This window comes from Mya arenaria, chromosome 16 (genome assembly GCF_026914265.1).
Source record: "Mya arenaria isolate MELC-2E11 chromosome 16, ASM2691426v1".
Taxonomy (NCBI): Eukaryota; Metazoa; Mollusca; class Bivalvia; order Myida; family Myidae; genus Mya; species Mya arenaria.
Window position 1 is genome coordinate 32,990,280 of NC_069137.1, and position 17,057 is coordinate 33,007,336.

At 34.4% G+C, this 17,057-nt stretch overlaps 1 protein-coding gene across 3 annotated transcripts; it reads right to left on the reverse strand.

Moving 5' to 3' along the window:
• Window positions 1–4,925: 4,925 nt before the first annotated feature.
• On the reverse strand, window positions 4,926–11,117 carry LOC128222218 (T-cell-specific guanine nucleotide triphosphate-binding protein 2-like). Of its 3 annotated transcripts, none has more exons than XM_052931146.1 (2): window positions 11,030–11,117; window positions 4,926–6,494 (listed from the first exon to the last, which is right to left on the reverse strand). In XM_052931146.1, the coding sequence occupies exon 2, from the start codon at window positions 6,489–6,491 to the stop codon at window positions 5,706–5,708; it is 786 nt and encodes a 261-aa protein (XP_052787106.1). In that variant the 5' UTR covers window positions 6,492–6,494; window positions 11,030–11,117; the 3' UTR covers window positions 4,926–5,705. The 3 variants fall into 3 exon arrangements, with proteins under 3 accessions (XP_052787106.1, XP_052787108.1, XP_052787107.1); XM_052931148.1 differs by having other exon boundaries at window positions 4,926–6,440; window positions 11,030–11,093; XM_052931147.1 differs by lacking the exon at window positions 11,030–11,117 and adding an exon at window positions 10,360–10,454.
• Window positions 11,118–17,057: the final 5,940 nt, after the last annotated feature.

A 17,057-nucleotide genomic window follows, 5' to 3' on the forward strand; every position in this document is an offset into this window, starting at 1 on the left:
CTACTACTACTACTACTACTACTACTACTACTACTACTACTACTACTACTACTACTGCTACTGCTGCTGCTACTGCTGCTGCTGCTGCTGCTGCTGCTGCTCTTCCTCCTCCTACTACTACTGCTGCTGCTGCTGCTGCTGCTGCTGCTACTACTACTACTACTACTACTACTACTACTACTACTACTACTACTACTACTACTACTACTACTACTACTACTACATGTACTACTACTACTACTTCTACTACTACTACTACTACTACTACTACTACTACTACTACTACTACTACTACTACTACTACTACTACTACTACTACTACTACTACTACTACTACTATTACAGGTACAGCTACGTTTACTACTACTACTTCTTTTATTACTAAAACGACGACGACAACAACATCTACTTCTTCTTTCTTTTGTACTACTGCTGCTTTTGCCTGTTATTCTTCAGCTATTGTTACGAAATCCATACTGAGCCTTCACCAATAAAATGGCTTTGCTACAGTCTTTATATTCAACTCCGCCATGTTTGTGCTCCTGATTAAATCAAGGGAAGGGATTTCCTTTCTTCTGCTCCAGCCAAGATCGGCCAATCTTATCATAGTTATGGATTGATCCTCTATGTATTATTTTATGAAGCAGGCTTGACTTACTTGCCCTTAACATATTCGAGAACGTGCGTTTACCCTGTTCTGGCTACTACCGCGGTGGCCTGATGAATTCACTTTTTTCCAAATCTCAATCATTTTGAACCGAATTAAAGCCATAATATAATCTTAAACAAAACCTGTCTTTTGTATCGTTATTTATTCATTAGAACAACAATCAAGGGTTTAATTTAAATAGAAATTGGCTTAATAACACCACATGACATTTTTCTATACACACAATCAAACATATAAACCCACAGTCCACCAGTTAATTCCTTTCAATTTATTTAATTAAGGAAATATATAAAGTTTAACATCTCTATTTCATTCAAGTCCTTGCAATAATAAACAATCATCTGCGCATTTCTTCTTGAAATATTTTATTTTGTTTTGTATTTCTAAAAAATATATCCCTGATTGATAATTACAAAACACCATTATTTTTTTCGAGTTAGAACGATTTTCTGGGTCTACATTCGTAAGTCATGCATAAGACCACACTTCTTGCCAACGAGAGTGCCAAATATATTCTTGTTATAACGTGTTTCATTATCTCTGTAACATAATACGTATAAATGAAATTAAATCAAGCGACGTTGAATATTAATTAGAATTTGCCAAATAAATAACATATCCTTACTGAAATACTACTATTGAATATTATCCCACTGTAATCTTATTAATGCAAACATTCAGACAAATGTTCACAATGTTTGCATGCAATTTGATTTTCAACTGATACTGTATAGCTGTGACATCAAATGACAGAATGTCGCACATGTTAACGTTTTCTTCTCCGAAAATGTTTGGCTAATATATAAAACTATTCATGTAATGATGCTGCTAAGCCTCTTGCGAAATGTCTCTAATGGGCTTTGAACCATGTGCCTTTAAACGAGATGTTACATGTAAGATTTACTTGACCATTGTGCATTTAATCATGAGGTTTCCTTCCTGATTAGCAGTGCCTCTTATGCCTTTAAACTTGATGTTTTATGTCATATTGGCTTTGACCCTTTGGCCTTTAAACATTTAACTTCTATCTCATTTTCCTTGGTCCTTGTACCTTTAATAATGAGGTTAAATGTCTGATTGGCCTTTACCAATGTGCCTTCAAACCGGAGGTTACATATCTGGTTGAACTTGTCCCTTGCGCATTTATACGTGAGGTAACTTGTCTGATTGACCTTGGGCATTCTGCATTTTAACCTGAGGATATCTGTCTGAATGGACAACAATGTTGACAACAAACTGTCTTTGCATCTTGGAAAAACAGAATGTATTTTATTTGGGTCTAAAAGAAAACTAACAAAAGTTGATAGCTTTAATGTAAACTGCAATGGCCATATCATAAAACCTAAATAATCTGTTAAATATCTTGGAAGTATACTGGACAATGATCTCAGTGCTGCATCTATTGTTAACAATATTGTCAGTAAAGTTAATTCTAGGCTAAATTTTTTATATAGACAAAATCGTTTTTTAGATATGAATCTAAGAAGATTGTTATGTAACTCCTTAATACAATGTCATTTTGACTATGCATCGACATCTTGGTACAGTGGTATATCTAAACAATTCAAGAACAGATTACAGGTCACTCAGAACAAAGTCGTCAGATTTATTTATGGCTATGATTGTAGAACTTCCCTGAAAGTCTCGGCTTTCAGTGATATTGGATGGCTTAATATAGAAAATATGATAAAGCAACTACGACTAGACCATGTACATCCATGTACATAAAATCTTTAATAGCAAATGCCCATCATACTTACATGAACATTTTACTTTAGTCTCATCCACACATTCTTACAACAGTAGACATAGTGCTGGAAATTTTAAAGTGCCACAGGCTGACAGTTTTATATTAAATACTTTCTTTTATCAAGCAATGCAGGACTGGAACAGTCTTCCAATAAAGTTAAAAGAATTAAAAAATAAGAATACTTTTAAAAAAGAAGTGAAGTCCCATCTCATTGTTGGTGTGAAATGTGCAGAAATGGAAGATTTCCTATTTTATTAATTGTTATTCATTTAATCTTGCATATCAGTTCAAAGATTTTTGTCATATTATGCTAAAGTGTCATATGGTTTTAACAGTCGGTTGCATTATAACTGTAAAAGTTCGATCTCAAACATTTAATCATTCTTTAACTGGTCAAGAGTACATTCATGTTATTTTTGTATAAGAAAACCTAATTTAAAGAGCTTACAACTGAGATCTTGGCAAATAATTATATTTGTCATAAGGACCCCATTGGAAATAAGTTGAATAACTTTAATGGGTTATCCTGTGTTATATATTTGTCACATTGAATTAAATCTTTATTAACGCACGTATGTATCCAAAGCATTCTAATGATGTTGTGCTTTAGTATAGATATCATCACTAATACTTTGTTAATCAGTCTGTGTTATAACTTTATGAGATATTTGGTTTGTTACTATGACATATATATGCACGAATAAATCTATCTATCTACCTTTAAACTTTAGGTTTCATTTCTGATTGACATTAACCCTTGTACCTTTTAAACCATGTTTCTTAAAAAGTGATGATATATGTCTGATAGCCTTGACCCTTGTGCCCCTAAAAGTGAGGTTACATATCTGATAAGTTTTGACGTGTGTGCCCTTAAACCTGAGGTCACATGTCTGATAGCCTTGACCCTTGTGCCCCTAAAAGTGAGGTTACATATCTGATAAGTTTTGACGTGTGTGCCCTTAAACCTGAGGTCACATGTCTGATTAGCCTTGACCCTTGTGCCCCTAAAAGTGAGGTTACATATCTGATAAGTTTTGACGTGTGTGCCCTTAAACCTGAGGTCACATTTCTGATTAGCCTTGACCCTTGTGCCCCTAAAAGTGAGGTTACAAGTCTGATGACCATGACCATTGTGGTGCCTTTACATGTGAGGCTACATGTCTGGTTGACCTTGTCCCGTGTGCCTTTGAACGCGAGTCTATTCGTCAGACTGGCCTTTAATCTTATGTGATAATAGTTGACGTTACCTGCCTGATTGGTATTGATCCATATGCCTAACCGTAATGTTCCATTTTATAATTGACCATTGTGGCTTTAAAAGTGGGATGTCATGTCTGTTTAACCTTGTGAGTTGTGTCCCTTTATAATGGCCGCACGTTGTTTTCATGTCAATGAATTTTGATGTTTAAATAAACATGGGGATTTGAATGCAGCAGTGGCGAACTCGTATTGGATGTTTTATGCAGCCCATTAAAAGTGTAAAACGGTTTAAGGTGCTAGTTTACCAAATGGACTTACAAAGACAAAAATGTCACTCCGCCTAGCCACGTGCTTGCTGGCTATGATGGTCATATGTGGCGACATTGAGAGTAACCCTGGCCCACCTAAGACGGACGGATCCCGGCGGGCTACGGTTAAGGCTACTGAGGACCAACAAGACATATCTCAGGTAGGATCCCCCCCGGCCCCCACAAGATACCGTTGGTGTGGAGACCCGGCAAAGGAGAATCTCATCATATACATGCAACACAGCATCGATCTCACGCGATGGTAATTAGGCTAGTAAGCAAATTCCACATAATTATGATAATTGTATTTCTTCTTTGAATAATGTGATCATGAATAATTTAAGTATATCTTAAAGAGCGCTATGCAAAGACACGTCAGGAAACTAGCCAAACCGTTCCAGACGTAAAGTCGTTAAAATATAAGTATATAAAAAATATAGTATCAACTCATTTTCACGAAACTGGCAATTTGTGCTAGGATGAATAGAAATGTAGTTCAGGTGAAACAATTGACACTAATATCGCATTGATTAGTGGTATAAGTAAACAATTTACTACCAGAGTTATTGCAAATATACATTTCATTTCGAGCGTGAAGCGCGATTTGAGAATGAATTAAGTCAAGGGTTTGGAGTGTATTAACTATGTTGTACTATATTATCTCTGCAAGAGTGAAAGGCATTTATTGCAAGGTTTTAACCCTAACCCTTTTATATGTGATTTACTTAATGAAGAAAACAAAGAAAACCTCATCAATACGCTTCAAATGTTTTATGACAATTCAAAATGTTTTGTTTTATCACTAAATTCAAAAAATATATTCCTTACACTAAACGCTGACCATTTTATCATCGATTTATTTATTCAGATCAAAATCAAGTGCATAAGGTATTATGATGATTATAATGGTAACTTTTATTTGCATAGAACAACAAAATATACTTTGAACTTCTAAATCACTCGTGTAATCATGTTAAGATATTTATTTCATCAGGACTAAACTGAATAAGAAGTTATCAATTTTATTAATAAGATCTCAAATCAAACCAATGAACATGGAAAATGGGGGATTACACGCAAAGTACATAATAAAACTATATGTTATCATATGGAAACTAAAGACAACATAAAGAAAATGTCCGAAATCAAATTATGACAACGAGAACCAAAATAGCAGAATGTGCCTCATTGGAAAACTACAAGAGTTCACTAGCGCTTTGAACAGATATCGTACATATATTTATTAAAATCAAACGCCGACACTAAACAATGTTTTTTTTATCATGAAAAGTGATTGTATTGTTTTCGAACAACATTTTGAAACTCATCAACATCTTCATTATTGATTGTTTAAAAATAGCACCTCGAAAGTGCGTGTCGTTGTTTAAACTTCTGTTTCAACTAACTGTTTAGCTATTTCACCGTTGATCGTGAGTGCATCCTCTTTCATTGTGTTCAACATTTTCCAAAGCATTACAAGAACACTTCCATAGGACACTACACCTGCAATCGCTGATCCAAGACCAGGAATTAAAACTTTAACAACGTTTTCGGTAGCCTCACTAGCAACTCCAACAGCACATGCTTGACATATACTTGCTGCTGTAATGCCAAGTGTACGCGTGGCCAAGTTTAGTTTACTAATTTTTAGCGAATAGTTCATCTCAAAATCCTTCAAGGATTTTTCATCAAGATTGAATTGTTCCATGTAGAATTTCGCTTCAGTGGCAATGATAGTTCCGTCGACTGCGGCGCTAACACCTGGAAGTGGTATAGCTCAAGCAATAGCCGACGCAATTGCTAATGCTGGTGCCCTTTTTGATAGAACCTTCTCTTTCTCCAAGATGACAGCTTCAGTGAGAGATGGTAAAAACAAAACCAAAGAGTCCTTCTTCAGTTCCGGAGTTTCCGTCATCAAATCTTTCATTAGGCGATTATAATCGAACTGGTTTATTATTCTAAGTTTAGTTGTTTTCAGATAAACTTTCGATTTCCGATCATTAAGATTACCTTCAGCATCTTTTCTGATCTTCTGCAGACTAAGATCTTGGTTGAACGCTTCATCACAATCATCGCGTTCATTTTGCATATCGATATCGATTTTTGTTCTCACAAAGAAGAACTTCTTCTGTTGCTCCTTTATTTGTTGACTTAGCCACGCGTCGTTCTCCGTAAAACGAGTAGCCGACAGTATCATGAAGAAATCGTACTTTTTAAAGTCCACTTTCTGCAGATAGGACTCGCGAGGAAACAGCTGTGTTCCAACACCGGGAAGGTCGTACAATACAAAGTTGTTGTTCTTTGGATGCGGATATGCCTTCACCTCCATTGTCGTTTCAGTTACTCCAACTGCAGCTGCACCGGCAGCGTTGGGTTTTAATCCAAGGAAAGCATTGATGAAACTGGATTTCCCAACGCTCGAGTTTCCAGTAACTGCAATACGTATCGGTATGGATTCCCACTTGTCCCTGTTGTTGATAATCATCTGCTTTAAACCATCTAGACCATCTTCCTGAAACGCTTTTAACATTGATATCTGGTCCTCTTCTATAATTCCTGCCATGTTCTGCAATAATGAACGTTAAGACGTTCCGTTATCGTTTTGGTATAAATTGTATTGTGTAAAAGGATAAAAAAGATATACTTTTTGTCAGACGTATAAACATTTCATGTCAAAACCTCATTTCTCAAACATGTGAAAGATAAGAGGGCAATAAACGCCCAACATCGCTTCCATGAGTTCCATGCCCTTCATTGTTATATGTGACTTTATACCAATAAGACAAACATATTTACGTAACGATGTAGCCTTTGAAGATTGAACAGAAGTTGAGAATAATTAATCAAACATAACCTGGACTGGTATAGGGCTTAGATGCATATCAGCTAAAGACTCAATGGTCCATAAAGATTGAGTGGAACATGCGTTTACTAGGGTATTGACAAGGATTCATTTACAAACAAATATCCTGATATGGGTTTAAAGTGACACTCTTATTCAAAATCAATACATACACATGTATAACAAACATACACTTTGACTAAAAACCTTTAACTACTTATTAATAATGCATACATGGAAATTATTAACTACTGATAACAAGATTGTAACCGTGTATTTAATATTAGTAAGAGCAAAAATATTAAATGATTAGTGAATGCTAAAAGATTTACTGTGGTCTGCTATAGTCTCATAAGGAAGAAATACCATGTTTTGTGCTAATTTCTTTCAAATTAAACTCAGTATCCTTCATAATAACCATTTTTTTTCCTGGCATTTATTCATCCTTTTTGGAATTTTAAGACAATATTATTAATTGTGGTAAATCTTAATTGGGAGTAAGACTGCATCTTTAACATGAAGTGCATTAGTATTAAGGTTTCTGTACTAAATGCTTTCACCAAGTAACCCTTTTTTATCGTTCACCAAACATTTACTGTACTCATCTTAGACATACGCACTAACTATATTTAATAATTAATATATCTAGCGAGTTAAAAGTGCATGTTCTAATATTTGACAAATCGACAGATGAATGATGTATAAAAATGTTGTTTCTAAATAGTTAAGAAAGTATTTCTTTCTTATATAGCGGATGCCATGATATTGCTATGAAACTAATAAATAGTAAAATGTTACATAGTTTTATTATCTTTGGATCGAAAATGTATATTGAATGTCTTGTTATTTCGAACATTCGACGTTGTGACATGGTGAATGACATTATTTAAACTTTACCTTAACTTTTAAAGTATTCACAATTGTTTAATCCACGGCTGCGAAACAGTTGCTCCAGCTCGTTTAGGAGCTGTGTATAAAAAAGAGCATGACACTTCCAAGCTAGAGCAAAAGAACATATATCATCATAAAAAGTAAGTATGACTCGTTATTTTTTCTAATATCACAAGTATGAGGGCTTATTTGAGAAATCGGGGAATGAAGTGCCATATAAATACGTTTAATCTTCACAAGTATTTCGGTTATTTTGTAAACATATTGTATATGGAGTTATAAAACCGATTCTCCCATCAAACACATGCATGTTTACAAACGAAAGTAGAACATTTTCACCAATTTTCAGCTGAATTTCACTCAAGAAACTTACATTTAAGATAAAACCAGTATTATCGAGTGCTTTTATTTTGTCGGGAATAAAAATGACCGCCTATTTACCGGAATAAGCATGTTTGTACTCTTTTCTGAGCTGGAGCCAAAAGCCAGGGAGCTGGAGCCAAAGAGTGGAGGCTGAGCCAATACGCTGTATAATAATACACGTTTTGATGAGAAATATCCTCGATATGTTCCAATATATATATGTATATATATATATATTTATTATATGCTTATCAAATTTATTTTCCATATCCAACAGTGAAAAAACAGCACGCCGTATTAAAAAATCCGTATCACCATGCTGTCGTTTTCTGATTCGTATTATGCGAGTACCGTGTGTAATCTCGGAACTACTTTCGCTAAAAATAGCGTGACAACAAAAAATGGTAAAACCTGTCAACTTTTAAATAATCTAACCTTACTCACGCTCCAGAAGCATGTCAATATTCAGGAACATGGTTCTAATGTTCTTCAAAGAACCATAACGATAAGCACGAAACAGAGAACACTTCCAATCTATCTAGACAGCTACACAAGTCATGTACTTCAGTGAACTAGTTGTTTGCGATTTCGAAGTAAATAAATTGTTGCATTATCCATGTTTCTTATCATGAATATCAGCAGCTCGACAATACAAAGAAGAAGGCGAATTCGCGTCATCGAGAGAAAAAGCGATTGACTAACGAACTTCCCTCAATTCTGCAATGATCGTCAAAAAAACCCACGAATATTTACTTTGTTTAAAATTGCCACATTACGTCTACAGGAAATGACGATTAGTGTATACTCGTAAAATAGGTGCCGTTTTTTGTTGTTATTGACTCTTGTGCTGTGATATTTAATGATGGTTTTCGTAGTAGCAATTTGTTAATTTTGCTAAAACATAAAATATTGTGTTCTTATTTTGCTCAATAAAGTGAATTCTGTACATTCTGACTTTGTTTCGCTGTAGTAGCCTCCCTTGACTTCATTACACAAAACTACGTAACACATTCGAATTCATACGCGCATTTGACAGATGGCTTTTCTGTTGACCTGCATCGCGCAGACACACCGAACTCGATGTGATACAGGTCACCAGAAAAGCGTCCAATCATAATATCCCCTATATAGCACATATTAATCAAATGTATAGAAACATAAGAAAAATAACACTAACACTTATTCAATCCGATTGATGTACTGGCGGTCATTTAATTTCTAAGTTGATGTAATTTACCACATAGTTTACCAGTTTTTCGTCTATCTAATCTTTGTTAAATGACACATTTTCTTTGATCCACTACAATTAATATATTTTGGAATCTGATTGGAGTGAAAAACTGGTCAAGAAACAGTAACCATATAATTATATAGATGTTGTGAAAGGATTTTTTGCTCCATCGACATTGCTGAGATTGCAACGCCCATTATTAGATTAATTGCATTAAATATTCATAAATAATTATATATTTAAAAAAAAATACAACAATATCTTAATACTAGTTATAAATACAGAACTATTCCAAATATGCCGAGTTGAGTGCATTATTATACAGCGTATTGGCTCAGCCTCCACGCTTTGGCTCCAGCTCCCTGGCTTTTGGCAACAGCACAACCCAGAAAAAAGAGCATAAACATGCTTATATCGGTAAACAGGCGGTCATTTTTATTCCCGACAAAATAAAAAGCACTCGATAATACTGGTTTTATCTTAAATGTAAGCTTCTTGAGTGAAATTCAGCTGAAAATTGGTGAAAATGTTCTGCTTTCGCTTGTAAACATGCATGTGTTTGATGGGAGAATCGGTTTCATAACTCCATATACAATATGTTTTCAAAATAACTGAAATACGTATGAAGATTAAACGTATTTATATGGCATTGCATTCCCCGATTTCTCAAATAAGCCCTCATAATTGTGATATTAGATAAAATAACGAGTCATACTTACGATTACGATGATGTCCGTTCTATTGCTCTAGCTCGGAAGTGTCATTGGCTCTTTTTCATAAACAGCTGATAAACGAGCTGGAGCCACTGTTTCGCACCCGTGTAATCGATATTCATCCTTCGACTGTTTTGTTTTTGTTTTTGTTTTTTTTGACAACTCTGCTTACATCATGCCACAGCAAGTATCATTACTCAAGTTGAACTGACGGCATTATAAAATACAGCACTCGTTAAAATCTCTTCATAATACATTGTATGATAAATCTTAACTTCCATACAGAAATTAAAATTTCTATCCGGAACGTTAGAAGAATTGTTACATACTCGAACACTCTTACTCGTTATCTTAATATTATATTTGAAGACATTCAATATCAAAGGCTCACCTCATAACATTTTCTGATCACGTTGAATAAATTGGTGTATTTTATGACGACTCGTGACAGATCCTATTTATTGTAACGTACTTATGAAAGAGATAATAGTCCCACTCCACTCTCCTAGGAATCATATTGGACTCTCGTGCATTTTGCAGATTGTGATTTCACTCGGCTAGCGAATCATACACAGCCGGATTTAAAGACGAATATAACATGTTTGGTTCAATTTTATTTTTTCTACTCCAAAAAAAGACAAGAGTGCAAACGCAGTTCTGAAACATTTTGACTGCACTTTTGACAAACAACGTGTTTTGGTATCGGGCCTTAACGGCCCACTTGTTGGGCACCAAAACATTGCAGCTTCTTTCCCAACACACTGATTTTGTACTCATCTAAATCATATTCTAGGTCAATATGTTATATGTAAACGTCATTTATCATTTATGGAAAAGGTCTACAATTCTAAGCGATGATATTAAACATCAAACTTTAAAGAGATTGAAGAAATGCTATTTAAAACGACGTTTAACAGTTATAGGCTAAGGGATGGTTGGACAACACATCTATTATAACACCACGCGTCTAAACCAACTTCAGTAAATATAAGCAGTCATATTCAGCCAAATGATATGATCTCTTCACTACCTAAGGAAATATTCAATAACGTTATTCGTACCTTTAATTCGATGACTTGGCATTCCAATTTTCCCTCAAGACAAAACCGCTTTTTTCAATTTGGTAGTCCTTTCAAAAGTGTATATGGGAAAGAAACTTGATCTTTATTCTGATCTAATACCATATATGGTGTCAATTTAAAATCTGTATCCAGATTTGATACCATATATGGTGTGGTTATTTTAAATTCCATGAACAGATATTTTGTAAACATTTATGGCGCTATATCATTTCTACGGTAGCAAACCAACGCCACGTGTTATCAAATGCACATGGTCATATACGTTCGAGCCATACACATTGAGGGCAAAAGTCTTACGTTCGAAGGTATTAACTATAACAGGTGTCACTAGTGGCTTACAATTAATTTGTATATACTTTTGTAAAAAAAACTACAGAAACAAGCTCAGTAGCCAAAAGTTTAAACATAAACCCCGTTTAATAGCATAGGGTAAACGCCAAACACATAGAACACCAGTCGGCGAGTAGACTACGACGAATATGTTGAACGCCGATGCATGTGACTACATAAGATGCTGTGACTATCAGGGAACAAACTTTTAAAACGTTTATTTCTGACTGTAGACCCGACGGTTCATCTAAACGTCATATGGTTTATGGAATACATGGCCTACACACCATAGTCTTTTAGTTTGTGGCTGTAATGGGCCAAGAGCTCTAGTGGCCATTAAGAAACGGAATGGGGAGGGGAGAACGATAACGAAAAGTGTTTTCTTTGCGTTATATTCCTCAGCATCACAAGGGCAGAAAACGAAATAAACATGGAAAGTTACATAATCATAGTGTATTGAATGATTTGTTGTTTGAGGATCAGAGTTATATCTAGTAGTTTGTCATATTCTGTTCGATAATTATACCTGGCAAATTCGAACTATTGTCCTTGTAGGCGCCATATAACAGAAAAACCCTGGTATTCATATTTTTCTCCCATTGACTATATTTCCCGGTATAGCATTGCAAACCCCTTTGCTTTATGACACTAAAAGAGCTCCATACAACACCATTATCATCAACAGTTTCATAGTGCATTGTTCAAAACATAATATCTTCCCCTTTTTAATTCCTTTCTGCTATATATATTCATTGTAAAACTAACGTTCTTCTGTGCGTAATATTGCCTATATGAAGCATTATTCCTTGTTGAATATTCTGGTTCAATAATTTCCCGGTATACTTAACAATACTTTGTAGGAATTAAAGATGTTTCCTGTCCTGCTTGATCTTTGTATCGTAATCATTTAAGTGTTTTGTTATGAAAGATGAACTGTTTTGAAATACACTTGTAGATAAAATATATTACTGATTTCAAGTATGACAGCTGCATATCACTAATGCTATAATTAGTTTGGCCCAGATTCACAATAGGGTTTGATTTCAAAAGATTATAATTGTATTTTGGTTAAAGAACAAGCCCGCTGTAGCGTCCCAATCCGATAGGGTCATCTAATTCACAGGCAAGAAGTGTTTAGGTTAGTCCAACGACAAATCACCACGCTTATTTAAGATAACAAACTGTCCAACCTAGACCTTAGCCGTATATAAAGCCGAGTGTGTCATTTTATTGTTATGGTCATGCGGTTTTACTGCGAGCTTATCGAATATAAGAATACCTGAAAAACGAACACTTATTAGGCAAGTATTTTGACCAATTTTGGCTAAACATAATTTTAAAATATGATGGATCTTTGAAGCTTATCACTGCATATTTGATTTTTATTTTTTTTAAGATTTGTCTACTCTTGACTTTGCGCAAGAAATTTGGGTCTTCGGATTGTTGTCTGCAACTTGAAAAGCAACAAGACACTTTTCCATGTTATTTCAGCCAATTTCAATGCAATATGAGTTTTATTTATCATTTATTTCCTGGTATATTTTGTTTATTTAATTTTATTCATGGATAAGTGTATTGAAGAGTGTCATTGGAGGCTGAGAATGATTAGTACACAATATACAAATGGAGAATGCAGGAACGGCTGTGTGAACAAACAAACAAGGCGGCAATGGTTATTTTCGTTACAGAGATCCCCCCGACCCCCCTTCGGCAGGTCATAAGACACGCACTGCACATCCTGTTTCGTTCATGGTACATTTTGGGGATTTCGATATAACCCCTCAGCCAACACGCTTCACATGTATGAAATAATAAGCTTTGTATTTATGGGGACATCATCTTGAGTCCATTACTGCACAAATAACTAGTTTTTCTTTTATAGTAGTTTCTACTCGGGACATTTCTGTTAAGACAGCACCCGACATTGATTGATTGATTGATTGATTGATTGATTGATTTAGTATGAGTGAGCGTGAAATAATGTTAGACCCTTAAAGCTGCACTCTCACAGATTTACCATTTTTACAACTTTTTTATTTTTTGTATTTGAAAGAGCAAATTTTTGCGTAAATATCTGCAAACCGATGATAAAAGAATGCTGACAAAAGATCAGATCGCAGATGTTCATATTTCCGTTCAAAAATAATGTTTTATGGCTTAAACCGTTACTGTTTAAGAAAAATGCATAAAACATCATTTTTGTAAATGAAAGATAAAAACCTGCGATCTATTTTTTGTCAGCAGTCTTATATAACTGGTTTCCATGGAATTTCGCAAAAAAATGGCTCTTTCCAAGAAAAAAAATTAAAAAAAGTTGTCAAAACGTTCAATCTGTGAGAGTGCAGCTTTAATGAATGAGTCTTAGGGTGTGCATGTCAAATATTCTGCGTTTTGGTCGGCATATCAGACCTTCATTAGACATTCTGGCTTAAATGTGACGGAGTTAAATGCAATTTTATTTTTTCCCCTGTTACTCTGGTGATGTTTTGATTAAATTAACTCCGTCGTGTTACTGAGAATTTTTTTTAATTAGACCCAAATCATCAATCTAACCTTTGGCATATTGTTCTACATACTTTTACCAGATTTATTTACTTCAAAATATCTTCGCCTCAGTTTACGCTTTGGGCGAAATTTTACAGTTCTCTGATACGTCCAGTGACTTTTAGATCTCTCTAAAGCTACTGTCAAGTAACAAGACTTTCTGGGTTACAAAAACTGTCATTACCTTTTTCTGAACCGACATTTCTAGTGAGTTGTGCAGTTGCAGTGTCTGTAACGCCAGAGAACCAGCAAAGTTCCTTAACAGATTCTTATATTTCGGCATTGTTGACAGTACTCATGTATTGAACACCTCACTCATAACTGCCTGTCTCCGAGACGTATATCCAGTATAGTATATATTTCATGATATACAATAAGAAGCATATTTCATGATAGACAATAAGAAATATATTAATTTTCATGATAGACAACAAGAATTTTAGAAATATATTTCATGATAGACAATAAGAAATATATTTCTTGATAGACTATAAGAAGTATATTTCATGATAGACAATCAAAAAGAAATACATTTCATAATAGACAATAAGAAATATATTAATTTTCATGAAAGACGATAAGAATTTTAGAAATAGGCAATAAGAAATATATTTCATGATAGACAATAAGAAATATTTTTCATGACAGACAATAAGAAATATATTTCATGAAAGACATAGAAATACTTTTCATGATAAACAATAAGAATTACTTATCACGATAGACAATAAGAAATATATTTCATGATAGAAAATAAGAAATATTTTCTTGATAGACAGTTAAGAAAATATTTTTACGTGATAGAATACTATAAAAATACTGTATTGTTCATGATAGATGACAGTAGATAAAATGAAAAATATATTCTAATACTTAACTTTAAAGTTTTAAGAACTATACAGGTTAGCGACCCCTTTTCGGCCGGAAACGGAGGTTTTTCCTATGTTACTTTTGACACAAGATAGCTATTACGATAAAACTTTACACTCAGACAGGTTGGCTCTTCCGGCAAAAACTGTGTAATTTGTTTTTAAAAATAGCTAGTGATTCCGAATATTCCCACGTGCAAAGTACCCCTATTATTTCGCTAAATTAAGCACCCTACTGTACCAATTATTCGCCCACCCCATAAATTCGCTGTTCTTAAGATGTTTTTCATACATTTCTTTCTAAACTATATCTTCAAACATTTTTATTTTATTTGACAAGTCTAGCGACTGTTTCAAACGACAATTGATCAATAAATATAATATGTTAAATATTACATACTGTTTATGTATTTTTAAAATGATACAACATCTACTCGGTAAGCCTTCTCTTTTCAGAAAATTAAAAAAGCTAATGGGATTCCTTCTAGAGCATGACCTACATTATCTATGCATATTTATAGACTTCCGAAGAGGGACAACGCATGTCCGTACAAGAATGTAATGATTAATTCAATTTGAGTTGCATCCCTTAGACGAAAAATTCAGCGATTACTTCACCGTTTTTAGGTTTTACGTATGCTTTTTCGAAAATTTAACTTAAAATACAGCAATTTACGGTATCTGTAAAATTTATCACCTGTTTTATGCTTTATAATGACAAATCAATAATGTCGTCTGATAGTGCAAAGTATAAGGAAAATTAAAAAAAATCCTTACAGGGCCTTATGCTAATGAGCGCGCGCGTTATGACGTCATCCCCAAGTGCAACTTAAAAGGTCAGAAGTGTAAACATTGTTTATTTGGGTCGAATTCCACATACTACTTATATTTGAACGCAGAAAACAGCTGATATCTGTCAAAAAAGATGCCGCAATGAAACGCCAGACTGATTTGTGTTAAGTATTTCGTTTTGACTGGTTTTAACTGGGTGGGCGAAAAAGTGGTAAGGGCGAATAATAGGTCGCTGACCAGTATTTCATGATATACTATAAATATATTTTCTTGATAGACTGTAGTTAAGATTTTTTTATGACTGTGCTAAAACTACTATACGTATTGCTCATGATATATGATAGTAAATAAAAAAAGAAATATACTGTTTCACTTTAATTTAAAAAAATAAATAATTCATGATAGACAATAATTTTTTTAAGAAGCTCGAATCACATCAAGTGCTTCGCATAAACTTTTCTGGTATGGTGTCTGTCATTGAACGGACGATTTACGGTAGTCGCACCACTTTACGGTTATATTGATAATTGTGATAGACAAAACAGGTCGTATCATAATCTGAGATAGACAATAGCTTCGACGCGACTGTCCCATTCGGAGCTCCTCGGCCATTTTATCGAAAACAACCTCGGATGTATGCCGGTACATCTGTTGAAGTAGTTCGTAAAATTTTGAATTATACCATTAGTTAAATGTAGTGTTTTAGAGTTGTATTTATTGATCTAAGTTTAAATTTATTGTCATTGAATAGTATTATAGCAAACATAATGAAGAATCCCAAGAGTTAAGTCACAAAGTTTAACTGCTAAATAAAATTACTACGCGATCTACTTGCAGCGGACTTAAACGTACCACTTTTTGAGTGTGTAAACCATCCAAATACATCCGAGGTTGTTTTCGATAAAATGGCCGAGGAGTTCCGAATGGCGACCGTCGCTGTCCGCCATTATAAAGCGATTTGAACGCAAAGAAAAACTAAAGAAAGGTACTGTTAAACTCAAAGTAGCGGTTACTTCCCTTAGCTCTAAGTCACTGCGCGATATAAAGTGGGAAATTTGCTATAATTTTAAGCATTTATTTTCGATTATGGAACAATGAGGTCGCTGAATTACGAATGACTACCGATCTAATCGATAATTGGCGATCATCGGCACATCACTAGAATCAATGTCTTTAAATTGCTGCTGTGGTACAGTTTTTCAAAGCAAAAGGAAAATAACTTGTCTTTCCTTCTGAAATACATTCTAAAGTGCTCGGCACAACGGAATGCTTCCGGTCCTTCAAGTAGTTCTTAGAAAATGTTTCTCCCCATCTTGTAAGCATTTAGTATTGTGAGCATTGAATTCTTGTATGCATTTTCAAGTTTACGCATGGTTGATATCATATTTGAAGACATTTAAGTGCAATGATATATTGCAGGACCTCTTTCTTTGATGGATGGATTCAGAGATGACCAAAAGATGTGGCCATCA

Coding starts and splice junctions, on each gene's coding strand:
- LOC128222218 (XM_052931146.1), bottom strand. CDS start 6,491: ATGGCAGGAATTATAGAAGAGGACCAGATATCAATGTTAAAAGCGTTT.